The sequence below is a fragment of the Copadichromis virginalis genome, linkage group LG12 (assembly GCF_057382275.1).
Source record: "Copadichromis virginalis isolate Kocher_CV1m ecotype Utaka linkage group LG12, C_Virginalis_male_GT1.1, whole genome shotgun sequence".
Lineage (NCBI taxonomy): Eukaryota > Metazoa > Chordata > Actinopteri > Cichliformes > Cichlidae > Copadichromis > Copadichromis virginalis.
Genome location: NC_140629.1, coordinates 29,789,490 through 29,817,328, shown reverse-complemented (window position 1 = coordinate 29,817,328; position 27,839 = coordinate 29,789,490). Strand labels below are relative to the sequence as shown.

Here is a 27,839-nt window from a genome sequence, read left to right as displayed (position 1 = left end):
CTGTCTTTGATTTTATTTCCAGGATTTTTAAATAAGCGAAAGTGCGCACGTTGAAGTGTGCGGCCGCTTGTTTGAAACGTCATCTTTCAGCGACGTGTGTGGGGGGGCTGTCACTCCAGGGGACGACATGTGAATTTTTGTTGTCCTGGACCCAAAACTGAGTTAAAGGAGGAAACAGAAACGTAATTAAAACATGTCTTTGGCTCTTTCGCGATGTCTTTGCAGGGTTTTATCGCGGCAGGCCATGCCGTCGAGGTGAGTGATTGATGTACGATGTGAACGAAGTGCGTTAGCTGCGTGGAGCTAATATAGCTAAGGTTATTCGGTGCTTTAATGGAGAAGAAGTGTGCTTATAGCGATTTTCAATAACAAGGGTGATGAGCAGAGCTGTTGTGACTACAGAGGGATGTAGTTGTTGAGAGTATGGTTTCATGCTGAGAAAGAGTACAGATGCGATGTTTGCTTTGAGCCTGTTGATGGAGAAGTATAGAGAAGGTCAGAAGGAGTTGAACTGTGCACTTGTGCATCTAGATAAAGCATATGATGGGGTGCCAAGAGAAGTATGAGGGTGGTGCAGGACATGCATGAGGACAGAGAAGCAGTGGTGAAGTGTGCGGTAGGAGTGACAGATGGGTTGGACCTGGATCAGCATCAGGGATCTGCTCTGTGCCCCTTCTTGTTTGCAATGAAGATGGACAGATTAGATCAGTGAGTAGTCTCTGTGGACCATAATATTTCCAGACGATATTGTGATCTGTACCAAAAGTAGAGAGCCTGGAGAGGTGAATGTATGCTTTGATAGATGAGAAATGAAAGTCAAAAGCAAGACAGAACACGTGAGAGGCAGACAGCTGTGCTCGTGATGCTGAAAGGAGCCAAAAATTGTGACGGTGGATGGTTAAATACCTGGGGTTAAACATCCAAAGCAAATGACAGTGCACAAAAGAGATAAAGAAGACAGTGCAGGCAGAGTGGCGATGAGCATCAGGGGTGATTTGTGACAGAAGTGAAAGGGAAAGTTTACAAGATGGTAGTTAGAGGGTGGCACCAATAAAAAGACAGGCGACTGAGCCGAAGGTGGCAGAGATGAAGATGTTAAGATTTTTACTGGGAGTAAAAGAAAAAAGTAGCACTCTTAAGACTGTCTTCTTCAAAGAATACACAAACTTGAGAGAAATGAGAACTTGAGAAATGACCTGTACTCTATTTTGCAGCTCTCTGTACGGAGAACATCACCATCTTGTACAGAGTCCTTGGTTTGCACCAGTGATGACCCTGAAGACATCTGCTCCACTGAGGTATGATTCAGGCTCAGGCTCACAAACCAAGTCATGACCGAGGTTTACCACAATTGTCATTTCATCAATATTTTAAATTGAACAACTTAGTCCACCAATGTTATGGTGGTTCGTGGTGCTAACAGTATTTCTCAGCAAGCTCTATCTTGTGGCTGAATATATTAACATAGAGGTTTGATCTGTGTTATTCAAGAGCTGAGCCAAAAAAGAAGAAGAAAGTGGACCCGAGAAGGGAACAGATGTTGAGAGAGCGTCTGAAAAAGAAGCTGAAGAAACTGGAGAAAGTTCCACCAGAGCTTATACCCATAGAGGACTTCATCACTCCAACCAAATGCTTGGATGAAACAAGGTGGAGCTCATTTCAGTCTATGTGCATAAATGTCGTTTGAAATAATGAGGTCAAATTTGTATTGAAACATTAATGTATAGTGCTCAGTGTGATAACACACATTCAAATTTCTTCTTGTCAGCAAATGAACTAAAGCTACTGGGCAGGTATGGATCATCATAAGCATGCAGAGGCATTTTTTAAGACCAATGGATGGGAAAAGAAATGTGTTTTTATTCCTAAATAAACAGGCAACAGATCAAGCAGCTCTATAAGTCCAAGGTGTAAAATTAATGTGTCGTGGCTCAGCCCACGGCGTCCTTTGAGAACGCTGTCCTCCACAGCCAATGAAGAAAATCTGAGCTGATGTCAACTCTGTTTTCCACATCAGAGTTAAGAACTATTTTAATATCATGTGTTAAAATCAGCTTTGTTGGATCACACAAACAAATGGAAAAAAAAGAAAGTCAAAAGCACTTATTGTGTGCTTTTTTTGAATTTTTATTATTCATGACATCTCACTGGTCAAGAATGGATTTGACAATAATGCCCCAGGAGTGTTAACACAAACCTTATTTATGTCAAGATAATGTAAATACTACTATACTACAATTCTACAAGTCTCATTTAACCCATCAGACGCAGTTTTATCTACCCCGAAGCATTTTTCATCATTCGTACACACTCCAATAGGTGCATTTGGGGCAATTTGCCAAGAACATTTTGCTGGCAGGAGGAATCACAGACTTCTTTGCCTGCTTTGCTAGATGACCAGTTCGACCACCTCAGCCACAGCTCATTTTCGCAGAGAAATTGCCTTTGCAAAAGGTGGCTGAAGTTCTGAGACGTGATTGTTATCTGATGTGTTGTTGGTTTTATCAGTCTTTTTGTAGTGAAGCTCTGGGACGTTAAAACAGCTTTGAAACTTTTAAATTGCTCATTTGAATACCTTTCTTGGATATAGGGCTTTTAAGTCCTTTAACTTGATGTTCATAATTCTCTGTCTAAGGGAACGCACTGCTCCAAGGCTGTCATTTGAAGAAAGTGAGGGTCGAGCCCTGCTGCTGAAGGAGTGGTGTCGATACAAACAGGTTACCACTTACCTATCGCACCTGCGTTACTAAAGCTTTTATGGAAAATGTTACATCTGACCCCGGCTCTACATCTCATGCACTTAGTGGGTTGTATCTGTCTGCTGTTCTTGCAGAAGCAGCACATGGCTGAAGTGGAAGCTGTTGAACTGGCTTTGGAAGCACAGAGGGAGGCACTGGAGGAGCTGAAGCTGGAGTCCGAGGAGCTGTACCGGGCAGCGCTGAAGCCTGACCCGCTTCTTATTCCCTTTGTTCACGAAGGTCCCGCATATACGCCAGCAATACCCAATTATGACGCCCCTGATGGGAAATACAACGATATCACTAAAGTTTACACGCAGTGATAAATGAGGAATAGCTGTGTGTAGTTTAGTGTGTCTGTTATTCACTAAGCAAAAATGCAGCTTTTAAGCACACTGTCTTTATTCCTTCATTGTCGTTCATTGTGTGAGAGTTACAGTGAGTTTGTGTCACGTTAATATTTGTCTATAATAATGGAATAAATCTTTTTATTGATCCAGTGTTCAGAATCTTTTTGAACATGTCATGTTATAAGGCAGAAAACTGCTACACAACTCTGAATTCTGTCATCTCGATTTTTCAGTAGGATTAAACATCCCATATACCTACATCATTAACCTTTCTTAAAGTCAATTCATTTGCTGAGCAGCTGACAAATACAGATAGGCCTACAGGTACCATGCAAACACCTGGCTCTTCACCTTTTTCAAGGAGAATGAAGCAGATCACTGATTACCTGTACTGACTATATATTCTGTCAACATAAGGATAATATAGAGCTAATTTTCTCTGAGTGCAGTCGGTCTTTGTGCTTAAGTTTACACAAGCTTTGCAGAATTAGTACCTATGAGACACCAGCCTGTCTGGAAACGGATCATATTTACTGATAAAACAGCTAATCCTTATCGCTGAGCACTAGCTGCTGCCAGCATTGTTAGACATACTGTATATATATCATTTTACATACAGCAGTTCTCTGAATACAACTGATGACATCTCGTGATCATGAGAATGTCCAGGCTCTTAAACTGAAACTAAGCATGTTGTCAAAACTCGATGTTCAGGAGTCCTGAGGCTTCTCCTGGTTCAGTGGCACGTGCCAGTCTCTAGGAGGCTCCTGCCTCAGCTGCCACACTGGAATGAAGTTTCTTTGCTCTGCCACTCTGATTTTCTCACTTCTCCGCAACGCCTCCTGCAAGACAGACAGAGTGAGTGTATTTATACAGCCTGGAGCGGATCACAGAGGTCACCCGTTTAGGACTTTAAAATTTTAATTTCTTGCTGTTCCACCTTAGCCTCGGTGCCTCTGTGTTTCTCCCACTCTCTGCAGTTATGGTAGTCCTCTTTCCACTGCTGGCAGGATGGCACGGTACCGTAAGTGTAGTAGTGGTGAAACCAGTTTTTAAAACTTTTGCAGTGTCTAAACTCGCTCCAGTAGTCTTCACATGCCCGTGGTGGCTGTGGCGACAAAGCAAACAAAAATCAGAATAAAATTTTAAACTTCTGTTGGGATTCTGGTGACTGACATCAGACACTTTGTTGGGTACGCCTGTCTAACTACTTGTTATTAATAAAATAATCAGCCAATCAACTGGCAGCAACTGAAAAGGAGGAAATATACAGTGAGGGGCAGTTCTCTAAGCAAAAATACCTTGTTGACGTCAAAGGAGAATAGCCACACTGACTCGAACTGACAGGAAATCAACAGTGACTATCAAAAGTACCACCAAGATATGCAGAAGACCATCTCTAAATTCACGGCATGTCAAACCTTGAAGCAACAGAAGACCACACTGAGTGCCGCTCCCCAAGAACAGGAAACTGAGGCTACAGTTTGCACAGGTTCACCTATGCAGCGCAAAAGAGAACTGGAAAAACACTGCCTGATCTGATGAGTTCAAATTTCTACAGCAACATTTGGCTGCTATGGTGAGCAGTTTATTGATGTTCGTCTCACATCTCTGTCAGCAGCAACTGAGTGATGCTGTCGTGCCAAACTGGAAATCTCTAAAGAATGTTTTCAACACCTTGTTGAATCTGAGCCACGAAGTGTTAACGCAGGTCCGAAGGCAAAGAGAGTCCAACCCAGTACAAGCATGACGTTCCCAATATAATGGCCGGTGAGTTTTAACCTGAGTCTCTGAAGTGTTCAACATTTAAACAGCGCCTCTCTGCGGTCGTATTAAGAATGGGCTGACCCTCAGTTTGGTCAGTGGCTCATTTGACTTTCCAACTACACACATGCTGTTTTTAAATTTGATCAGCAAGCCCAGATATTAGTGCATTTCGTGAATCAAAAAAATATACGTCGCCTCCTCGGATCTTCTTTGTCTGACTTTGCTAGATGGTACAGAAGGGTACATTTGCGGTTTAGCATCTAAAGCTAATCACCTTGCGACCTACGTCATCAGGATTTGACTTTGATTATTTTGAGTCTTCTCATAAACAAGGCAAATCAAATTAACTAAGGAAAAGTTATCATTAACGAAATTAATAACCTAATATCTGGTTTAATTACCCTCCATGCGATTTCTCCCACAGCCCTGTCCATCGCTAGCTGCGACAGCTTTAGCAACTGTACTTCTTCCGGTTTTATTTTTCACAACAAAAGCTCTTGGCACATTTCTGTATCACTTATTTTGAATATACACGAGGCCACAAAGCATCAAAACGAAAAAATGTGTGCATGGCTGAAGAACGTCATTGTGAATTCACAGTTTGTTTAAAGATATTCTGCTTTTACTGGAACTAAAAGTATATATTATTTGCAACAATATTTTTTCTGAAACGATAAAAATGTTGGTTTTCTCAAATCTGAATTTGTAGGTACTTTTGCTGATTGAGAGCTCAACCATTCATTATTTTACACATTTATGTAAACTCACCAATTCCAATAGTTTATCCAATGATCATCTTCTTCGAATATAAATACTCAACTCAGGTGATGTCACAGAAAGAGCATAATACCTCAAAAATAGGTCTGAGTGTAATTCATTTCAAAACAATTTTATTTGTTGATAAATAAAGCAAAAGAAAAAATTCCTAAAAGTCTGGAAAAAAACCCTCAAACATAAAAATTTTCTTAGTATAATCAAAACAAAAAGCTCCCATTTTACAGTAACACTGGGATTGTGGATAACAGCCATTTTAAAGTGGATTGTAAAAATAAAAAAAGAATTATGGAAAAGATGGGTCTGCGCAGAGTCAGAGGTCATTCAATCTGATATAAGAAAGATGTTTGCTGTCATTTTTTCATGTTCTTGATAAGATATTGGCAGAAAATCAGTCACTCTGAATTTGTGAATACCAAATTAGAGCAGACAGTATTTTAGGCTGCTCAGATTCTTTTGAGCAAAATATTACTGTCAGACTTTTAATTACACGCTATAATCAACAGCAAAACCTCCATTTAAAAAGGGGCAGAGGGGCAAAACCAACGCATCTGAAAACCAATATTTTACTTTGCTGCTGAAGGTGAAAAGAATAAGCTAGCTCTGTGCACATGAGTCAGACTCCTCGTTTGTAACTCTTCAAGGTTTTCGGCCCTTCTTGCGTAGTGACTGCCCTTGTCCAGAGAAGGCGATGAATCTGTTTATGGCATCATCCTGAGAAGATTCAGAAGAAAATTGAAAAATATGGCTTGAGAACTAAATGTAGGACTTTAAAAATAGCCAGGAAAGAGAACTGTTTGCATTACTTACATCATCCACAATTTTCCTGGGCAGAGGTCTGGAGTTTCGAATGAAGGTAATCCTGCCAATTTTGAAGTCATAGTTGGGAATCCCTCTGTGTGACGAAACATTAGACACACAACAGCTTGGAAAACCATTGTCTGCGTGGTGTGGCTGTGTGCTGTCACAGCTTTAAAAAAATATGTGGGACAACACCAATGTATAGTTACATCGCTATATTTTATACTTCGTTGGTGTTCAGTACATCTTTGTAGAGACAAAGACTCACCACAGATGTGCAACGCCGTGTGGACCATTCAGAAAGTTCAATAACCACTCCAATTTTTTTTTTTTTTTTTTAAAAAAAGGTAAGCAAAGAATTTTCTGACAATTCTGTTATGGTTCAGGCTTTAGGCTTCAGGGTTAAGACCAGGGTACCCAGTTGCCTTAGAGCATAAATCCGGTATTCCTCTCTGTTTTTATGAAGCATAAAAAATACATAAACTGCTCAGAACTTTATTTAAATATATCACGTGACAAACTCATGTGCCTCAAGGTGTCACATTCTATGTCTCAACTCAAGTCTGAGATATCTAACATAGCCTAATAGATATAATAGCTCCTGCTTGGGGGCTTTCATATACTGAACAGCAGTTTGAGTTGACTGTCATCCCTCTCCTCATCAATTTGCAATACGCTGTTAAATAAAGGTGTAACATTCCCTGTAAAAATAGCTTGTCTGTTAGGCCACTTAACAGTTGAGTTATTTTTATGGGAATGTGTAAGAAACAACATCTTTTCACCTTTTAATGTCACTTGGGGCAAGGGGAGCAGGGCTGGGTTCAATCCCTTTAGTTTTACCATCCAAACGATTACCAGAACCGGTGAAAGCCTGAAAATAAAGCACAGATTAGAGATTAAATCAGATTATGTTATTCAAGTACTTTTAGTAGCAGTAAGTACACATTAACTTGAACTCACTCTGAAGCCTGTGTCCATGTCAGCGTAACTGCTGGGATCTGTTTCTTCCTCCTGTCAGAAAAACAGTTTTATTACACTGTTCAAAGGAGAAAACGTACAGTTACCACGATGGTTTGCTCCTTACTGTCGGTTCATCCTGGTGATTAGGCCGTCGTTCAGGCTCTTTGTAACCCAAGGGAGCATCAAAATCCACCTGAACAGCAAAGTAACAGCACGTGAGCGAATAAAGCAACAGAACAATTCACTGTGACTGTGGTGAAGTCCAGGATCTTACATTCATATCACACTCGATGATGGATACTGCTTTATCTGGTTTGGTCTCCATGACTCGCAGCTCATATATCTGAAACCCACAGATTACCAGATGGCATTTTTATGTTTAATCTTCCAGGAAACTCTCCAAGAACAACCCTTGGTCACATATAATCCCAACAATGACTTAAAGAAACTGATTCACCTTTTCGTTGTAGTTAATGGCTATGACATCACCAGTTGTCAAGCATGCAAAGTTTCTCAGTGCGTTCTCCAGTCTGTAATGAATGTTAACCACTTATGTTAAAACATGAAGTGTCAAAAAAATAAAAATTTAAAGTTGAAATAAACATTTCAGCCTGTACTCCTTACACTGCCTTGGGGTTTGTAATGTCCAGGAAGTCGGGGCTCTGAGGCTGGAACTTTGAGTAAGTGGCCACCATGAGGTTAACACTTTCCACTTGAACAAGACCGCCTTCCTCTAACAGGAGATTCTGCATCATCTGCAGTGAACAAAATACAGCAAATGTCACTCCAGCCTTATTTTTTTTTTTTCTATTTCCATCCATCTATCAGGTCATGGGGGAAAGAGTGCAAGGCGGGGTACACTCTAGACAGGTCACCATCACAGGGCTAAGACACAGAGACAGACAACCAGAATCACCAATTAACCTAACATGCAAATACTTTCACTGTGGAAGGAAGCTGGAGTATACCAACAAATTTGAATTTTTAAACCCATACTTCTAAAACATTGTTATCCACTTCCACACAAGAAGAATATGTAAGTGCTCCTCCACTGCTGACACGAGACACTCATTACTGTTTCTCACCCAGTGAGGCAGGTAACAGATTCCCTCGTCTGCCACAAACTCCAGGACACCACAGTGTGTCATTCTGTCTGAGTTCTTGTTGGTCAGCTTGAACAGCATTGGATAGGTAATGTTAAGCCTGCCTGAACAGAGGAATATAGAGCAATGCTAAAAACAGGATGTAAAAAGGACATTTAGTAAGAAGGTTTTGAATTAACATGCGCTTACTGAGCTGGTCGAGAGCAGAAGGTGGCATTATTACTGAAAAGAAAAGAAAAATAACAGTTATTTTAAGGAAAATATGTGTTTTCATAAAATAAATATAAAGAAATATGATATGTAACTTTCACCTTATACATACTAACATAAACTTGGACATTTTGAGGATATTTTTTTTACAGTTGTGTTTTCTAACAAGTACCACAAAGCAATAAATAGTTAAATAACTTCAGATATGTTTGCGGTACTGGATGTATGTTTGGACAAGGGAGCTGGTTACACCATGTGGATGTTGGCACAGATTACACCCACAATACAGTGGTGAATGCAGAAAATTAGCTACATGTAAATCTGCCATACATCACACCATTGCTCATCAAACTCTATGAACGACCTAAACTGATGTGATGAAGTAGAAGGCCTACCCTGAGGTCCTTCCCAATGACTAAGTTCCCCACCTTATCTCTAAATGAGAGCCTAGACACCCTACAAAGGAAACTCATTTCCCCCAGTCTCTGAAATGTAGAGGACTGATGATGCACCAATCTTCCAAAACACATTCCCTTTTTTGATATTTTAATATTGATGGTGGAGAGCACTGTCTAGCATACTGAACTAAAACAACATGTTCATAGTGACCTCTTGAGGATTAAGGATGGGAGTTTCATTTTCTCCCATCAGGATTAAAATGTTTGATCACAAGATAAAAGTGATCAGTCAGAGCAAATTGGTTTCTAGTGACCTTTCCCTCTAAAAAGCAACAGTGGACCCAAACTATGCCAACAAGCAAAACAGAATCACCAGATCCTGCATTTGCAAAGGTCAAAGATTAAGGTCTTCATTTAATTCTTCACCCATACATACTTTGATTTGAACGAGTGGTATGGGAGAAAATACTGTACTTCAATATCTTTTGTTCAGAAACCTTGAACTGAGTGACTGTCTGAACCAACATGACCATTCTTTTAATGAGACTCACTTTTGCCTCCTTTCTCAACATCGGAGCGGTCGTTGGGTCCAGCCAGCATGGACACCGAATAGCATCGGTACTGAGTGGAGAAGCGGTTCTGAAAGCCCCGGGCCAACTGGTGGTCAAACACATGGAAGGAAAACTGTGGAACAAACATCAGGATTGTCAGTCAAACTCAGGTCACGTGTATACTTCAGAGCAAATAGATAACAATTTAATTGTTCAGGACAGGGAATCTTTATGCTGTGCTGTAGTCCTGTTGCTAGCCGCTAGCTAACTAAAACTGGAGCAACTACGATTTGTTTTGATACAACGTCACCGGCGAGAAAAACCACAGTGCTCACCATGTTGACTGTTTCTGTTCCTCGCTGCTAAACGCCCGCTTAATGATGTTTGCTTCAGTTTTCTAATTTACAGAAAAATTTACAATTTCCAACGTTGTAAACAACTGAAATTGTAGTCACTACCAGATCCGTACCGGAAACCCGATCGATACCACGCATGTGCAAAAGGCCACTAGTGATGGGATTTCCGGATCTTTTTAGAGAACCGGCTCTTTCGTTTTGGCTCACTAAAAAGAGCCGGCTCTTTCGGCTCCGAACCGGCTCTTCAGGTTGTTTTGTTGCTTTAATTAATTTATTATTAACAATAATATAAAATTATGCACAAAAGGAATTACTAATGTAAAAAAAAGTGGTTTTATTTATATATGTTTATATATAAATATATGTGGTGGCCCCTAGAGACAAAGCACATACAAACTCCAAAAAGCACGTACAAACTCCAAAACACATTCCTAGAGTTAACTGAACGTCCAAAACAGAGCTATCTAGATCACTTAAATTACACAATTGAAAGCATATGTGTATGGTTTGTGTATTTATACACAAGCACTCATATATATTCAAATAATTAAAAAAAAAAAAAAGTTCATTTACCTGTTATTACCACACACCAAATCAGGTCATTGGTACTTGCTGGCTTGTGTAGCCACTAGGTAACAAAAGCTCAACACTGCGCCTAGCATTCTGGAGCACTGGAGCAGTTTTTACGTGCTTCAGAGTTCATACGTGTTTTGAAGTTTGTACGTGCTTTGTCTCTAGGGGCCACCGTAAAAATACTTTTATTTATTCACTCCACATAAAATGTAATAAATAAATCATATAATACAAAAACCAGCTATTCACATTTCAACTTTTAACTATTTAAATTTCCAGCTTTTTCCTTTTATTAAACAAATTTAAAGTGAAACAACACAAAACTCTTCAAACCACAACACAATTAAATATAAATTAAAATATGAAAACAAAAAGAAGATGCATATTCTCTGTCATATGGGCATGCATGAATAAACTTTCTGAATCCTTTATCATCCACAACTGAAAATAGTTGTGGATGATTGTTGTCCCTGGCTCTCTTTCTCCCTCCGGCTCTGTTCCTGTGCTACTTTGTAACTATTACAAAGACCTTCAAAACTGTCTCACTGCCTTCATACATGTCCTGCTCCACCCTCACGTAGTTCTCTGGTATACCTGACTACAGTTCCTTATGCTTTCTCTCGCTCCACACACACAATGCACAACTGACACAATGCAACTCCTGACCTTCTTTATACTTCTCCATCAACACTCTCTAAGCAAACATCACATCTGTAGCACTCAGAGTGAGAGAAATTTTGTTAGGGTAGCATGGAAATCAAATGGGGTGGCAAAATCAAAGCCTTTAAAAAACATATGCAGGTGTTACATATGGTTAAAATGATTCAAATGCACTAAGTATACATATATTTCATATAAATATCGTCTATAACTTAATTATTTTCTGTAGCCCACATAGTTGAAGATTTCCATTAGATAAAATATGTGAATTTTGATGTTATGTGGGACGACCGTGGCTCAAGAGTTAGGAGTTCGCCTTGTAATCGGAAGGTTGCTGGTTCGAGCCCCGGCTCGGACAGTTTCGGTCGTTGTGTCCTTGGGCAAGACACTTCACCTACTGCCTACTGGTGTTGGCCAGAAGGGTCGATGGTGCGATATAGCAGCCTCGCTTCTGTCAGTCTGCCCCAGGGCAGCTGTGGCTACAACCGTAGCTTGCCTCCACCAGTGTGTGAATGTGAGAGTGAATGAATAGTGGCATTGTAAAGTGCTTTGGGTGCCTTGAAAAGCGCTATATAAATCCAATCCATTATTATTATTATTAAGTTTCACACTGTTGTTTTTTTTTGTGTAAAATCTGAAATGCCCATGGTGTTGATTTAAAATGTGCTCTGGCACAGTCATAGGCATCGCTTCCTACTGACAACAAGAAAAAAAGCCGGTCTGCACTTTGGGCTGAACCATTTGTTAATGGTGAGTGGGAGGAGGGTAACACTATGCAATATATTCACTTTTAGAATTTATATTCAGGGTTAACTGTAGCTAGGCTCAAAGTGTTAATGTTGTCTTATTTTAATAAACACTGTCATATACAAAACTAGGGTGGCAGTTAAGGTGGCAAGGGAACATTTTAGGGTGGCACATGCCACCCCACACCACCCTTCTAGATCCACCCCTGGTAGTGCTCTTTTTTTCAAGTTATTTTACACAAAGCTTATTCAGCGCTTTCATTCTCAACCACTCCCACCTAGTAAACATCCACTTGCTTTAACAGTTTGTTGACTCTGACTCCATCCTAGAGTTAGAGTAGCCCAAGCTGACATCAAGTCTTATTTTCTTCATAAGCTGGTAATAATCCTCATGACAAATAAAATGCCATACAGTGCAAAATTGGTTCAGTTGACCTTTAACCTTCAAGCACACGTATTAATAAGCATGAAAAAAGGTCAAATGCCAGCCTCTCACAGTCAGTGTTTATAAGTCTTATGAAGACCAAATCAGACACATAAACAGCAGCACACTGATTACAAGTTAAAAGACATTTCAACTGTGCCTGTATATCTTCTTTACAAGTGGTACAGTAAATAAAATATAAAACTAATACTAAGGCAGTGTTGTGATATTGTAAACACCCTTTGATTAACCATAAAAAACAGACACCACAGTCAAAAGATTTAGGCTCTGCCAAAATGTAGCTCCATGTGATGTCTCCGGTCAAGAGTCTGTTGTATTATCTCGGTTGTTTAGACGCAGGCTTTTATAGAGGAGGCCAACTTTTAGCTACTTCCTGGTGCACAGATTCAGGTAACCACTGGCAGTATGCAGTAAGCAGAACTGGAGGAGGAGAAAAAAAATTCTACAATTAGATGACAAAACAACTAACCAAATCAGAAGCAAACTAACAACATTAATGCTTACATTTCTCTTCAGTCTTCCAGACAGAGTGGAGTGCATCTCTGCAGTCAACTTTCTTTGACACCAGTACTCCCAGGAAAGCCTCTGTCCTGGGCTGCAACCTAAAAACAGCAAAGACGTGACAGTAAGAGGAAAAAAAAAACTCCTCGAGATGCGCTGGTTTATGGAGTAAATGAATTAAGAAATGCAGTAAAAAGGGATTAAAAGTGTGTGTGAGAGCACCAACTTACTTTGCCCATGTTTTCAGCATGATGGAGGGGTTTGAGAGCAGGTGACTGCTGTGTTTCTTTAGTGCAGGACAAACCTGTTAACCATACAAAGTACACATTACAGTGAGTGAGATAACTGCTCCTGGCAAGTTTATTAATTGTGCAGCCCTTGCAAGGTTTCCCGTGTTTTTAATTGATCTATTACTGTTTTTGTCACAAGGATAATTATGCAAACCAAATGGATTTACGTCCCTATCCTCACCTATGATCACAAACTTTGGGTAGTGACTGAAAGAACGAGATTGTGGATACAAGCGGCAGAAATTAGCTTTCTTAGAAGGGTGGCCGGCCTCCCTCTTAGAGATATGCTGAGGAGTTCAGCCATCTGGGAGGGGTTCAGAGTAAAGCATGTCCCACCAGGAGGACGAAACCGGGCAGAACCAGGAGAGATTATATCTCTCGGCTAGCCTGGGAATGCCTTGGTGTTCCGCCGGATAAGCTGGAGGAGGTGGCGGGGGAGATGTCTGGCTTCTCTACTTAGGCTGCTGCCCTCGCGACCCGGCCCCGGATAAGCGGAAGAAAATGGATGGATGAACTACAGGAAGGATTGCTCAGGATAAACAAAAACCAGTACCTGTCCCTCCAGAAGAAACTTGGCAAACAGCTTGTAGCGCTCCAGGCCCTCTGGATACTCCATCTCCACTGCAGGCAACTGCCAACCCACACGGACTACAGGAGGAACACAGCAGTTAATCCACTGTAGGCAGAAAGAGGTTTCAGCTCTAGTGCTCGGCTGTGGAGAACTCACAGAAGGTGCTTGAACGGTGGCATCTGATGGTGCCGGTAGAAGAACAGAACCACGGGGACGGTGACTCTAGCGGAGAGCCAAAGTGACAGTACTGCGGGAGAAACTGTGGGACCCACTCTGCTTCAACAGCTGAAACACCTGACAGGAATAAAGGAAAGGCATCAGTCTGCAAATCTTGTTTCAGTAACCCAGCGCCACTTTGTCCTTTAATTAGGGATTAAAGAAGGAAGATATTTAGAAAATAGGTAAAAATGATTAAAAACAAGCATGTAAGCAGCCATACAATCAGGACTGTGCCACAGACTATAAAAGATGGACCTGCAGATTCATGCAGTAACAACCTTTTAATCACAAGGTAGTCCCTTTTATATATTCAACTATAAAAAGTTGTCACACACGTAGGAATCAGACACATCCGGGCAGTCAGTTCTACATGAATTAAGAGGACACATGTGATTTTATTCCCTTTCAGTCTCATTTACCTCTCATGTACATCTTGCTGGTCTCCATGACCTCCTGGTAGACCACAAACTCTGGCAGCGTTTTGAACAACGCAGAATTTGGATGAATGAACACAGGCTCATCCATAAGTGGCGTCTATGAGCAAAAATGGATAAAGATGAGGATGTGAAGAGACCCATAACACAGTATATACTTCTAATGTTCAATTACAGACCTTGTATGCATTCTTCCATTTCGGGTCCACCAAATCCTCTCCCTGGGCACGCCTCGCAAGATGGTCTCCGAGACCTGCCAGAACAATCTGCCGCAAGCAAACCACCTGGTGCTCCGTCGGTGGAGTCATCTTGGGATCCACAAAGACCCCCACCTCTGGACACACAGCGTTCACTGGGAGGAGGGAAGAAAAATGACTTGCAGCTGTGTTTCAGAGGCAGACATGTTGATTATCTGAGTTTGCTGTGTGCATGTACCTGCATTGGTAAGTTGTCCTCTGAGCTTTCTGATCTCCACCATAGCTTTATACCTCAGCCCACTGTTCTCACAAAACCTGGGAGTGCAGCCAGCAAATTCACAAGCACCAACAGCACCTGGAGACACAGGAATGCAAGTCATTAACATATGTAATATATTCAAGCAGTACATTTTTTTAAAAGGCTTCATGGACCCCAGTTAAATCTGTCTCTGTAAAAATTATTCTAATGAAGAGCCTCCTGCTGTTTCAGCTTCACCTCAAAATTCGGCTTGTTGCTAAAACCTTTAAGGAATTTATGGTTTTGGAGCCATACAACACACTAAGCATGCAATCTAACAGACTGCCTAAAACACTGTTGTACAATACTGACCACTAGTGCAACTTGAACAAAGAGTAAGCTCACCCAGCATAATCATGAGGTCCCCCAGCAGGAGCGAGGCTCCTTGCCCAGCCCACAACCTCCTCATTTGGGTCAGCCGAGCTCGACGTTGGTTGAGCTTGGAGCTCTCATCTTCACTACGAGCAGGTCTGAGGAGAGAAACAGAGGAAAAGGAAAAAAAATTATAGCTATTAAAAATAAATACAAAAAATCATATATATACGGCTCGAAAACAGACTGAGCTTGAAGGGTATTTCAAGATTTCATCCTACATTTAAAGTTAGTCTCATCTATATGTGGTGATCTGCTCCTCCAAAGCATCAATTTTTACACTTTTCTCACCTGTCGAGGTCTTCAAAAATTTCCCGAACTGTCATGGCTGCTACCACAGCGATGACGTATGGCAGACAATCCTGCTGCTTCCCGAGCGCTAACATTTTAGCGTAACGCGGCGCCACGGGGAACGACGCCATCGCTCTGCCCAGAGGGGTGATGGGACAGCTCAGCTTCGCTCGCTGCATGTCTTTCAACCTTATAAGAAATAAACAGTTTACAAGTTTGCACAAGACTGTTTTATACCTTTTCACTTTTTCTAAACTGTAGTGAGTGATTACTCAGTGTGTTCAAGAAAGTTTCTTCCTGTTAAAAGGGAGTTTTTCTTTCCCACTGTTGCCAAGCGCTTGCTATAAGGCGGTTGTGTGATTGTTGGGGTTTTCTCTCACAATATACACACAGGCTTTTCCTTACAATTTAGAGTTTCTTGAGGCGACGGTTGTTGTGATTTGATTTAAATAAAACTGAATTAAACTGAATTTTATGCTTTTATTAAAGCAGAAATCCTGATAATGCTCAAGTGTCCATTTAAACAACATTGAAGGCTAGCCACCAGCTAGGAGCTAAAAACGCATGAAAGTAAACTGAAACGTACAATATCAATACCTGCAGGATTCTGCCCAGTATAGATTTCATTTTAATTTTTTCCATGTCTCTATGCAGGAGCCATCTTTGAAGTAAAACCACCCTTTTAATAAATATATTTTGTGTTCTAAGAAAAAAAGGGGACTCATCAATTACACTTAAATGGAACAGTAAAAAATTACCTTCCAGTACACGGAGGCTCTTCCAGAGCTCCCAGCGACACTAATAACTGCTCTGCTGCAACAAGAACCTCAGTAGAGGGAGGTGTGGGAAAAGGAAAATTGACCACCTGCAGAAAACACAAAATATGACTCTGGTTAAAACCCTGCTATCACAATTTTGTTCCCCTTTAAGACAGCATTTCAGATTTTACTGACTTTTTCTATGTTGAGATCTTTCATCTGTAAAACCAGGTCCTCCACAGGCCTGCGAGTGATCTCCGCCTCTGAGAACAAAGCGAAGTCTCCAAACACTGCAGAGGAGTACAACCTGCAGAAACAAGGAGAAACTGTGGTGAAAATCCATCCATCTATCCATCCATCTTCTTCCGCTTTATCCAGGGCCAGCCACCTCCTCCAGCTTATCCGGGGGAACACCAAGGCGTTTCCAGGCCAGCCGAGAGATATAATCTCTCCAGTGTGTCCTGGGTCTGCCCCGGGGCCTCCTCCCGGTGGGACATGCCCGGAACAAAAACCCCAGGAGGCACCCAGGGGGCATCCTTGTCAGATTCCCGAACCACCTCAGCTGGCTCCTGTCGATGTGGAGCAGCAGCGGCTCTACTCTGAGCCCCTCCCAGATGGCTGAACTTCTCACCCTATCTCTAAGGGAGAGGCCAGCCACCCTTCGGAGGAAGCCCATTTCCGCCGCTTGTATCCGCGATCTCGTTCTTTCGGTCACTACCCACAACTCGTGGCCATAGGTGAGGGTAGGGACGTAGATCAACCGGTAAATTGAGAGCTTCACTTTTACACTCAGCTCCCTCTTCACCACGACGGACCGTCCGCTTCACTGCAGCCGCAGCACCAATCCGTCTGTGATCTCCGGCTCCCTTCTCCCATCACTCGCAAACAAGAACTCGAGATACTTGAACTCCTCCACTTGGGGCAGGAACTCATCCCCGACCCAGAGTGGGCACTCCACCCTTTTCCGGCTGAGAACCATGGCCTGAGATTTGGAGGTGCTGATCCTCATTCCCGCCGGTGAAAATCCTTGTTGTGTAAAAAAAACAAAACAACCAAAAAACAAAACAACCCTCTCTAATTAGGGTTTTAGGGTTATGTAGTTTAACAGCACTGACCGGTAGCAGTGTCCTGGCTCGGTTCGTCCCGCTCTGCCAGCCCTCTGATTGGCTGAAGCCTGTGAGGTCCATGTGACTTTAAAGGATGACACTCCGGTCACTTTGTCGTAGAAACGCTTCTTAACTCGACCGCAGTCCACCACATACTTGATCCCGGGAATGGTCAAAGACGTCTCTGCCACGTTGGTGGCGATGACACAAAGACGAGTGCCGGGAGGAGGAGGCCTGAACACCTGCAGCCAAAAAGAACGCATATACATGATGTCATCATAAAAGCATCATGTGACTCCAAAACTACTGAAAAAAGTCTGAAAAAGAACTCAAAGGGTGTATAAAGCTACATTTTGTTTAGAAAAGTCAGTAAACTGGAGCTTTTAGTTTTCCTAAACCCTTCATTTTGCACATAAACCAAATGAGCAAAAAGCACTTATCCCTACACTATAAATAAAACTGTGATGGCTATTTACTAAAAGCAGAAGCTACTGAGTGGCTGCTATTAGAAATTATAGTGACATGCACTTTAAATCAGAAAGTTTAGACTTTAAATTTTAAACTCAGTTCAAAATAAAACTACAGAAATCTGCTGGGAAGTAAAGATTTCTTTAAAGTATTGTTTTATGATGAGTCTGACTGATCAGAAGCAAAACCAAAACGTTTATTTTACTTTATCGCACAAGCACCGGCACTTCTCTTGTCATGTATGATTTTTTTTTTTATCAGTTTGTTCTGTGATAAGATATTAATCTCACCTTAGCCTGCTGCTCTGGGGCCAGCAGAGAGTAGAGTGGGAGGACATAGAGCGGTATGGACGCGTCCGCCTTTTCCTCTACGGAGAGGAAACAGGGCAGAATTTGTAATGTTGCTCATCTGAAACGCATCCACCTGGACTGGAGATTTATTCAGAGTGGCTTACCTGCATCAGCAGGATCATCTCCAAGGTCAAGATCGGAGTCTCCATCCTCCTCGTCTCCGATCCCCGCCTCTCTGTCCTCATCACCTTCATCCACTGGCAGGGCGGAGTAGTTATCCAAGTCGATTCGGGGTAGAGACTGGAGACAACAGTTAAAACACTTCTGTTCAATATCTGTTGAGGACTGAGGTGGACAGAATATATTTTTTAAAAAGTTTACTTACAACAGTCTTCTTCTGTTTGGCCTTTTTGAACTTCCTCATTGCCTCTGAGGTTTCGGCTTCCTCATCTTCAGCTGGATACAAAACTCAAGTAAATACACAGAACCACAGTCCCAGCTCAGATATACGTCAGAGTTTGAGGAGGCCGACCGCTCACCTGTAGCTGTGTCACCCTTCCTGAAGGGGAAAGCTTTCCTCAGTCTTCTGCAGAGACTGTGAACTTCAGCCTGACCAGTCAGAAACACCAGGATACCACCTAAAATGCAAAACATGTTATAAAAGAAGTGGAGACTGTATCTGTGGAAAGACTGAACTCTAACTGCAGTTTACCCGAATGAGACACACCACAAGTCATTTTTACAGGCAAATACAGAAAACCACCTTGGGTAGATTTGAACCCAGGGCTTTGAGATGGCCTTACGTGAGTCGCATGGTCAGCCCCTTAAAGAGGCGCCCCATCACCCATATCCTCAGTTTTACTTTCATCAAAATCCCCCTCTTTGTTCACCACTTTCTGTAGTAAATAAATATAAACTCTAAAACCTACCTGGAGGCAGCATCCGGTGGATTTTGCAGGTCTTGTGAAAAGCCTCTCCAGTGTAATCCTCCAGCGGGGTGCGTTTGTTGAAGTGGATAGTTACCGGGAACTGACGAGCATCCACCTTGATGACGGGAGGAGGCGTCCGAAACAGCCGCTGGTTTTCTGTGAAGTCTTCAACCCGCAGAGTAGCGGACATGATCAGGAGCTTCATAGGCATACCTTTCTGCAGACAGATGGAGGAGAAACGGAGAGGTTTTTATAGAAACAACCCCCTTTTTTTCCCGTAAATTGGAAACGTTAAGATATTCCCACCTTGTTTCTGAGGGGGACGATACGAGACAATAATCCGATGAGGATGTCGGTGTAGACGCTCCTTTCGTGTGCTTCGTCGATGATGATTGCGCTGTATTTCTGGAGCAGAAAATCCTGCAACACAAAATAGTCTGTGACAAAACTGGAGACAATTGAAGTAACACTAAATCCATGCTTGTTTATCCCTTTACTGCTTCTTCAAAGATGGGGAAAAATAACATACTGCAAATATTTTTTGACCTTTAATTCAGAACACAATTCAAAAACTATTTGTTACTACTGGTTAATACAAATAACATGGAAGTGAGGCATTAACTTTCCTCATTAGAACTGATTTAATTGGTCCAAACTGATGAAATCGTTTGTGAAAAATGAAAAAGGCCGAGTCATCCACCTGGCTGATCCTCCACCTCCATCCTGTTGTCATATTATTTATTAGGTGACCCAGTAGAAAGCAGATGATACCTTCTGAATCTCCTTCAGCAGAACACCGTCTGTCATGAACTTTATCTTTGTGTCACTCGTCACGTTCCCTTCGTATCGAATCTGGTACGACACAACCCTGATAACAGACACACAAACATATAATTAACAACACAAAGTTATACTTTTAAACTGTATGTTTTGTTTTGTTTTGTTTTTTTTAATTACTCTGAACACAGAATGGTTAATTTACTGTGTGGGCAGGTTCATCTCTTTGGCCACTCTGTGGGACATGCTCACTGCTGCTACTCTCCTCGGCTCTGTGATGCCGATCATCCTCCCGCCACTGCAGGAATCAAGAGTGAGCAGGATGACGCGAACTACACACACTTTTTTTCCTCCAATGAAACATTTACAAAGGCAACACCATAAACTGGACAAACTACCTGGCATAGCCGGCTTCATACAGAAACTGAGGCACCTGAGTGGTTTTTCCACTCCCCGTCTCTCCACAGATGACGATACTGGGATTTTCTCTCACGGCCTCCATGATGACCTGCTCCTCTGCCAGAACGGGCAGCTTTAGACGAGCCTCCTGCAGCATCATCGTAATGCAGAATTGATGAAAATGCACAAAAACACCTTTCTAAGTTCTAGTTTGCAGGATGCTTTTACGGTCTCGGGTGCTCACCTGTACTTCTGGTGATCTATCAACAGGAATGAAAATAGCTGGTTCAGACGGCTTCTTCTGAACTTTCTCCTGATCTGAAATCTTCTTCTCTTTCTCTCCATCTTGCTCCACCTTCACTTCATGTTTGGTCTCCTGACAGACAGAGCTGGTTTCCTTACATTCACTCATATCTGTGGTGTTACTAACTTCATCCTCCTGCTCATCTTCATCCTCATCAGATGATGTGTCCACATCACTGCTCTCTTCTGCCTTTTGTTCTTCTTCATCATCATCATCTTCCTCCCATTTTCTCTTCCTGTTTGCTCCGCTGACGCTGCTGATCTTTGGGCCAGAGTCTTCATTCTTTACTTCATCTGCTGACCTGAATAAAAAAAAAGAAGACAAGATGCTTTTACTCCACCTTCTCCACCGAGAAACAATCACACATGTTCTCCGTCTTGATTAACACGTTGTGTTGTGCTCTTACCGTTTAGCCTGGTAGAGCTTTTCTCCTGTTCCCAGTTTGGAAGTGGTGTACAGCAGCTTCAGTTCGGATTCTGGAAGCTGCACCTCAGCCAGTTTGGCCAGGATCTCTGCTCTCTGGACAGAAGAGAGAGCAACATGTAAACGGCATGTGAGCTTGACTGTTAAAATTCAGCCCTCAAAGAGCAGAGAGTAATATAAAATATCACTATTATAATAAAATATCACTACAACACAATAAAAACATCCATGTTTCAGTGCTGATAACAAAACAACGATAACAACAAACTTTCACCTGATTCAAATCTTTCAAGCATATAGCTCAAATTACTTTAGAGAACAAGCTAAGCTACAAGCTACAGTAAATATAAGGACAACATCGTACTGTGCTCAATACTCAGCTTCTATATCTAGAGTCAGAGTACTTATCGGCACATAACACATATCTGCTCCACTTTACTGAGGAAAATCAAACATTTTCACATCTTCAGGATCAACTTTGACTTCACTTTGATCATTTTAAAAACCAAATCATTAACTTTCTTTCAGGACTTTAGAAACAATGGATCACTGTCACTAAAGTAATCAGTCTAGTTATTAATGTCGACATGAAATAGAAAAACCTCACAGAGAACTAAACGTACGAAGATTCCTAACCTGAGCTTTCTTCTCCTTGCGCTCCAGGACCTTCTGCAGCTCCTTCTTCTGCTTCTTGGTGAGGGGCTTCTTCTTGGAGATTGGTGGCAGCGAGGATTTATTCTTCTTGGATTTGCTGGATGGGAGGACCAAGGCGTTGCTCTCATCTACACCTTTCAGTATGGACCCATCTGATTTATACAAACAGAAGAGTCAGGGTCACAGAATGCACGACATGCAAAGTGTCAAAGATGTTTTCTCCTCTTGATGTTTTCCTGCTACCTTTGAGTTCCACAACAACTTCTGTCTTCTCTTCATCTGCAGATGGCGGAGGGTCACTTTGCTGTCGCCCCTTCCAGTTGTGTTTTTTCCTTAGTTTTCCCATTTTAAACTTAAGTCTGTAGGTCAGTGAATAAAAAGCTATGAACCCAAAGCCACCGGTTATAATGAGAAAGACCAAAAAAGTCTGAAACACTGCTTGCTAAACATCGACAGCTAACAAGGTAACTTTATCGTTAGCCTAAAATTGTTATTAACAGAACCGATTAAAAGTTTGTGAACACCTCCAAATACAAACCTTCTTATCTGAACAGCTGCATTTGACTTTAAACACCTGGATCCAAAAACTGAAGCAGTGCACTAACCTCACGTGTAAACATTTAAGTGTTCATCAACCAAACCGGTCCGTCGCTAAAATTTGACTCCGTAGGAACGTTCCGCTATAGAAAAAGTTCGACGTCCCGTTTAGTGATCCTAACTAAAAATATTGTTTATAACCTAAACTGTATAACCTATAATATTTTTTATTTATTGATTTTTATTTAATCAACTCAAAATACTTACATTTAAATGACGTATAAGGGTCCTTTTTGTCTTATGGGGTCAGCCAATATCAGATGGCAAAAAGTTTATTTTGATGATAATGATTTGGTCCGATTGATGTTTATTTGACGTACGAATGCAAAAATCTTCCAAATTGTGATGTAACACATTTGAAGTTCTTCTGATGGCACATTTTAAAGCTGTATTTTGGTGGCTCTAGAGAAAACATGGGTGCCAAGAGAGAAACAGGACGTGTATGAGGACTCTGTTGAGATCGCAGGGTGAAGGCTAGTTTCAGGGGGTATTTGTCAAAGAAGGATAGCAACAAGAGTGAAAGGGAGGGTTTAAGAGATGGTAGTGAGACCTGCTGTGATTTTTGGTTTGGAGACTGTGAAACTGAGAAAAACACAAGAGATGGAACAACTCAGGTTGAGAGATTATGAGACAAGGGTTAGAGAGATATGGCTGAGATGGTTTGGACATATTCAGAGGGGGGATAGTGGATATACTGGACAAAAGATGCTGAAGATGGAGCCAGGCATGAGGAAAAACGGAAAACCTCAGAGGAGGTTCATGTATGTAATGACAGAGGACATGTAGAGGGTTGGTATAATAAATAAGGATGCTAAGGAAGCAATGAAATTTGTAATACAATTGTGAAAAAAGTGTACAATGTTTTGAAACAATTAGAAAAAAATTTAATCAAACCATTTGTTTTGTGCTTAAAAGTTACACAAATATGACAAAACATCAATCAGAATAATTTCTTTTGCTTTGTTTTCTTACAAATTACACAATGTATGAATGCAAAATGGCAAAAGACATCATGAGATTTGCCCTAAAATAAAGCTCAAAAGAATAAACAACTTGAAATTGCCCTGAACAGATACAAATAACATATCTGCCCTTCATTTGGTCTTCAATTATGCTTAAATCCAGATAATAACAACACATGGATTATTATTTTATTTAAAAATCATAAAATATGATTTTTAAATAACATTTTGTAGATAAATCAGGTTTCATACATCATTTGATCAGATACGTGTAAAGAGCAAACACAATGATATTATTAACACGTTAGTTTATTTACTCTCAGATAAAATAATCTTTGTTTTTGTTTAGTTCATTTTACAGTGGTCTACTGTGGTCTGCAACTGGACATGTGACAAATTAAAGGGGGAAAACTGTATCCAAGCCTTTCAGATCTAAAATCTTCCTCACGAGTTCTCTCCTGAAACGAAGCTGAAACTTGGTGTGTTTAATATATTTATGTTTCTACATATCTGAATATATTTATTTTCAGGTTACTCCTTCAACTTGACACCTAAACTTAAAATCACAGTGACAGAGGTTTCATCCCTGGTGTTCAAATGCTGATCAGCCCTTCGCACATCACGGCTTTAAAGGCATGTACTCGTTCTCCCTCTGACCATCCGCGGGGTTAAAGCTCTCCTCTGTTATTCTCTTTGCTTCTTTAGACACCTTCTCGAACCTCTTGAGGAAGAAGACGAGAGCCACGAGCAGAGCCGCCTGCACGACCACAAATACAAGCAGACACACCTGCGAGGCCAAAGCCAGGTCACAGTACCAGTAGTGGCAGGAGTCCAGCACCTCCTGCTCAGTTAAATACGCCACCAGCCGACCTCTCAGTTTGGGTGGGGAGCTGCAGTTGACGCCCACGTGTGATGTGCTGCCAGCAGGTTGGCGCAGCAGCCAGGCTCGCAGATAGAGGACGCCACAGTCACACGCCCAGGGGTTACCGTGAAGAGAGACGGAGCGGAGGGAGGTCAGATCGTCCAGGAGCCCGTTAGGGAGGGTGGTCAGCAGGTTATTGTGGAGACGGAGCTCGGAGGTCCCAGCAGAGAAACTGGAAGGCAGCGAAGAAGCTGTGAGAGATCTGCTGCTGCAGTCCACCTGGCTGCCGTGACAGGAGCAGAGATGGGGACAGGCGGAGGACCTTTGACCTCCAAACAAGAGGAGCAGACACATGAGCAGAAACTCCTTCATGGTTCCTAATCACTGCAGAGGAGAGAGGAGGAATCAAGGGTTAATTAGAGTGAGGTGAACTGTAAAACTGCCCTTTGTATGTATCGTGTGAAACAATCTCTTCACTGTATATTATTGAAGCCATGAAGATCATTAGTGTGTTTATGCAAAACTCATCATGCGCTGACATAAAAAAAAGTCAAAAATCCACATTGTGCAAAAAGATAAACTCTTCTAACTTAAGGCAGTAAAGCCTGCATAAGAGCTGCTCAGATCTAAAGGGTTGGACTGATGATGGATCTTTAGATCTGATGCCCACACCAGTGCCAGAGGGAAAAAATCAGACATACATGAGCTTATGGGTTTTTTTTCTATATAACATAAATGTAATTTGGAAGTTCAAAGAAAAGGATTATCAGCAAAAACAGAGCCAGCAATCAGTACTTATGGTTTATTTTACTTCAGACCAAAGGTTATTTAACTGCACAAGGAGACGCACATGAACCGAAAAAACTCTGAGCTGCTGCCCCATGGAGGAGTGTAGTCCTTGTATAATGTGTGCAAACTGAGTTCAGTTAAAAGACAAAAGAAAACAGGAGCCAATCGGTGAAGAGAAAATCAGGAAAGGACACAAGGTAACAGAAACGAGGCGTGGATGAGTGCGGAAGGTTTTGGTTTAAATATCTTGAAATTGCGTCTTAAAAACTCGATCTTACTCAGAAGGAACTCAACATTTTGAGATAATGATTCGAAAACTAGAGTTACCTCTGCCTGTAATTGTTTGTGTGTCACAAACAAGTGTCCACTGCAAACTCATATCTCAACGTAAATGATCAGAAAACACAAAGTCTCGGTTCTGTTGTGAGGCTGCAGTTTTGTGTTGTTGTAGCTAAAAATGCATTCATGTGTGCAGGTGTTTTCATTTTACTGGTCACAGTATCTGCTTTGTATTTGATCATACATTGTTTGAGCAGTTTGTCCTGATTAATATGACATTAGCAGTAAATTTCATGCAGACTTTATAAAACATGTAAAACTGCATGTGATGTATACATGATCTAAAACTAGGGCATAATTTATTTGAACAAATTTAACACATAAACAATACAAAATGACCACATATGTTTAGAATATGGTAATAATGAGGTCATCATGTGGACTCATAAATAACAAATTTGTACGTTTTACAGGATAAATTATTAATTTTGGATAATTTTAGTCAATTGCATTGACATTTACAGGAAACACCTCCCTGCTGATGACAAGCTGCACAACCCCATTGCTGTTTTCACACATTTATACTAAGTACATTACACTGTAGAGTAAATGAAAACAGAACACAGTAATTACATCAACTATCAACTTTAACTTTGAGAGGAATAAATTAAACTGATGATGTCACAGCAGACCTGAAAAGTCTAAACAAGGTCTGAGGAGAGTCTTTTACCTTCAGTGCGTCGCGTCTTCGGGAGATGACTCTGTTTTTTACAGTTGCTCTCAGAGTGTGTGCTACTGCCAGCTGGCTCTCACTGATAAAGACCGCTGTCAAATTATGAGCTCAGGCATGCACACGCCTGTGCACATGCACGCACAGAACATGCACACCAATGTGGAAAACATGCCACCCGCTATGTTTTGATGATTTAAATCCTAATAAAGTTCTAAAAAGAGCTGTAAAAAGATTTTCTTTATTTTTAAAGTTTGAGTATTTTCACACAGTAATCGATTGTCGGCCTTTTATTGAGATCACATGAGGCTAGAAATGTTTTTGTCACAAAACGGCCGGAGGCTGAGTACCAAAGATCAAACCCACATGCAGAGAACCCAAAGCGGAGGCTGAGGAAAGGGTTTAACAAAGTTTTATTAACTAACACAAGGATGATGTTTACAATGGCACTTGGCTTAAGGCTTGACACATGGGGCGTGAGGGTCTTGGCCAGGAGAGAGGGATAAAGCAAGGAGACAGGCCCAAGAAAGCAACGGCAGCTGGCTGGTGATTAGGTACGCATGTGCAGGTGGGAGATGGAAGCGTTGAAGGAGAGGTGGTGCAGCCCGGGTGGGTTTGGTGGTGTGTGTCAGCTGTCCTGAGCGGTGAAGGTCCCGTGGTGGTGTAAGGGCAGGCAGGTGAGGCAAGGAGATGATTCTGAAAGCAGGCGGGTTAACCAGATTTCCAAGATGAGTTGTTCAGTGTGATGGAATTCCCAGGAGTAAATAGGCTAGTTGATGAAATGGCGAGGAAGCAGTGTCAGCAAGCAGCTTAAATCTCCAACCTAATTGCTTCAATCAGCTTCAGGTGAGGGAGGCTGTAGGCCCTGCCCATGGGTGGATACCAGGGAGGTCCAGACCTTCAGCGGAATTTTACAGCCACACACCCAGACCGTGACAATTTTTTTCCCATCATGACATAAATGGAGAATTTAATGTGAGGACAATAAAGTTTTTAATGACTTATTTTCACTCCACCCCACGACCCTCTAGACTCTTCCTAGTTCTGTATAGCAAACTACAAACATGTATTAAATATGTGTAATAATTTGAAGTGTACAATTCTTTATAATCTACTTTTATAATTTTATAGTTTATGTGTCTTAATGCACGCCAGACATGGCATGTATTAAGTCTAATATTAAATATTCCATAAGGAGCCAATAAGGAGCACATAAATGCTGAAAAATCAAAAACATATTTTTTTTCTTCTGTTTTAAACTGTCTGACAGCGGTTACGTACAGTCATGTGCAAATAAAGATATTCGTAGGACTCAGTGTTGTTGAGGAATTTTGGCCCACTCTTCTTTACAACACAGTTTCAGTTCATAGAGCGTTCGTTTATGCACAGCTTTCTTAGCTCCCACAGCATTTCTGGACTTTCACTGCACCTTTACAACACCTTTATTCTTCTGTCGTATGACCCATTTTCAGCCAAGCTTCAGTTCAACTCTAGAGTACTTTTGATATTAGGGGAGTTCATGACTGACTCAATGAGTGCAAAGTGCCCAGGTCCCGTGGCTGCAAACCAAGCCTAAATCATCACACCTCCATCACCGAGAACTTGTCATTTGTTCGGATGCAGCTTTGCACATCTGAGCTGTGCCACGTTCTTTCCTGAGAGAAGAGGCTTTCTCCTGGCAGCCTTTCCAACCAAGACCATGCTCGTTCAGTCTTTTTCTAATTGTACTGTCATGAACTTCAACATTGACATGCTAACTGAGGCGTGTAGATTCTGAGATGTAAGTCTCGCGCTTGTTGTAGTCTCTCTGAGCAGTGAAACCCCAGTTTGACTTTGGGGTGTTTATATGCTTAAAAACAAATCTGAGGAAGTTGTAGTGATCTTGGATATTTCTGTTTTATGTTCAT

The 27,839-nt window shown here is 41.5% G+C and overlaps 5 protein-coding genes across 5 annotated transcripts; 1 reads left to right on the top strand and 4 right to left on the bottom strand.

Moving 5' to 3' along the window:
- Positions 1–59: 59 nt before the first annotated feature.
- On the top strand, positions 60–3,233 carry mrpl40 (mitochondrial ribosomal protein L40). Its single transcript, XM_085475934.1, has 5 exons — positions 60–255; positions 1,215–1,298; positions 1,492–1,647; positions 2,636–2,717; positions 2,834–3,233. The coding sequence occupies exons 1-5, from the start codon at positions 194–196 to the stop codon at positions 3,059–3,061; spliced, it is 612 nt and encodes a 203-aa protein (XP_085332060.1). The 5' UTR covers positions 60–193; the 3' UTR covers positions 3,062–3,233.
- On the bottom strand, positions 3,199–5,341 carry lg12h22orf39 (linkage group 12 C22orf39 homolog). The gene is made up of 3 exons (XM_085475935.1): positions 5,257–5,341; positions 4,029–4,196; positions 3,199–3,930 (listed from the first exon to the last, which is right to left on the bottom strand). The coding sequence occupies exons 1-3, from the start codon at positions 5,287–5,289 to the stop codon at positions 3,799–3,801; spliced, it is 333 nt and encodes a 110-aa protein (XP_085332061.1). The 5' UTR covers positions 5,290–5,341; the 3' UTR covers positions 3,199–3,798.
- A 387-nt stretch (positions 5,342–5,728) lies between these two features.
- ufd1l (ubiquitin recognition factor in ER associated degradation 1) lies at positions 5,729–10,157 on the bottom strand. The gene is made up of 12 exons (XM_085475933.1): positions 9,988–10,157; positions 9,653–9,785; positions 8,683–8,715; positions 8,476–8,597; positions 8,015–8,145; positions 7,848–7,920; positions 7,665–7,733; positions 7,515–7,583; positions 7,391–7,441; positions 7,213–7,301; positions 6,440–6,524; positions 5,729–6,343 (listed from the first exon to the last, which is right to left on the bottom strand). The coding sequence occupies exons 1-12, from the start codon at positions 9,988–9,990 to the stop codon at positions 6,269–6,271; spliced, it is 933 nt and encodes a 310-aa protein (XP_085332059.1). The 5' UTR covers positions 9,991–10,157; the 3' UTR covers positions 5,729–6,268.
- A 2,312-nt stretch (positions 10,158–12,469) lies between these two features.
- Positions 12,470–22,351, bottom strand: dhx37 (DEAH (Asp-Glu-Ala-His) box polypeptide 37). Its single transcript, XM_085475927.1, has 27 exons — positions 22,252–22,351; positions 21,957–22,072; positions 21,696–21,865; positions 21,043–21,155; positions 20,577–20,937; positions 20,332–20,480; positions 20,139–20,231; positions 19,928–20,024; positions 19,463–19,576; positions 19,157–19,373; positions 18,767–18,865; positions 18,613–18,683; positions 18,392–18,527; positions 18,228–18,304; positions 17,479–17,711; positions 16,559–16,670; positions 16,364–16,470; positions 15,606–15,794; positions 15,288–15,412; positions 14,883–14,999; positions 14,627–14,799; positions 14,433–14,547; positions 13,951–14,088; positions 13,777–13,871; positions 13,164–13,237; positions 12,937–13,034; positions 12,470–12,852 (listed from the first exon to the last, which is right to left on the bottom strand). The coding sequence occupies exons 2-27, from the start codon at positions 22,057–22,059 to the stop codon at positions 12,776–12,778; spliced, it is 3,453 nt and encodes a 1,150-aa protein (XP_085332053.1). The 5' UTR covers positions 22,060–22,072; positions 22,252–22,351; the 3' UTR covers positions 12,470–12,775.
- An 809-nt stretch (positions 22,352–23,160) lies between these two features.
- Positions 23,161–27,104, bottom strand: gp1bb (glycoprotein Ib platelet subunit beta). Its single transcript, XM_085475930.1, has 2 exons — positions 25,933–27,104; positions 23,161–24,518 (listed from the first exon to the last, which is right to left on the bottom strand). Exon 2 carries the CDS (start codon positions 24,504–24,506, stop codon positions 23,892–23,894), a length of 615 nt encoding a protein of 204 aa, XP_085332056.1. The 5' UTR covers positions 24,507–24,518; positions 25,933–27,104; the 3' UTR covers positions 23,161–23,891.
- Positions 27,105–27,839: the final 735 nt, after the last annotated feature.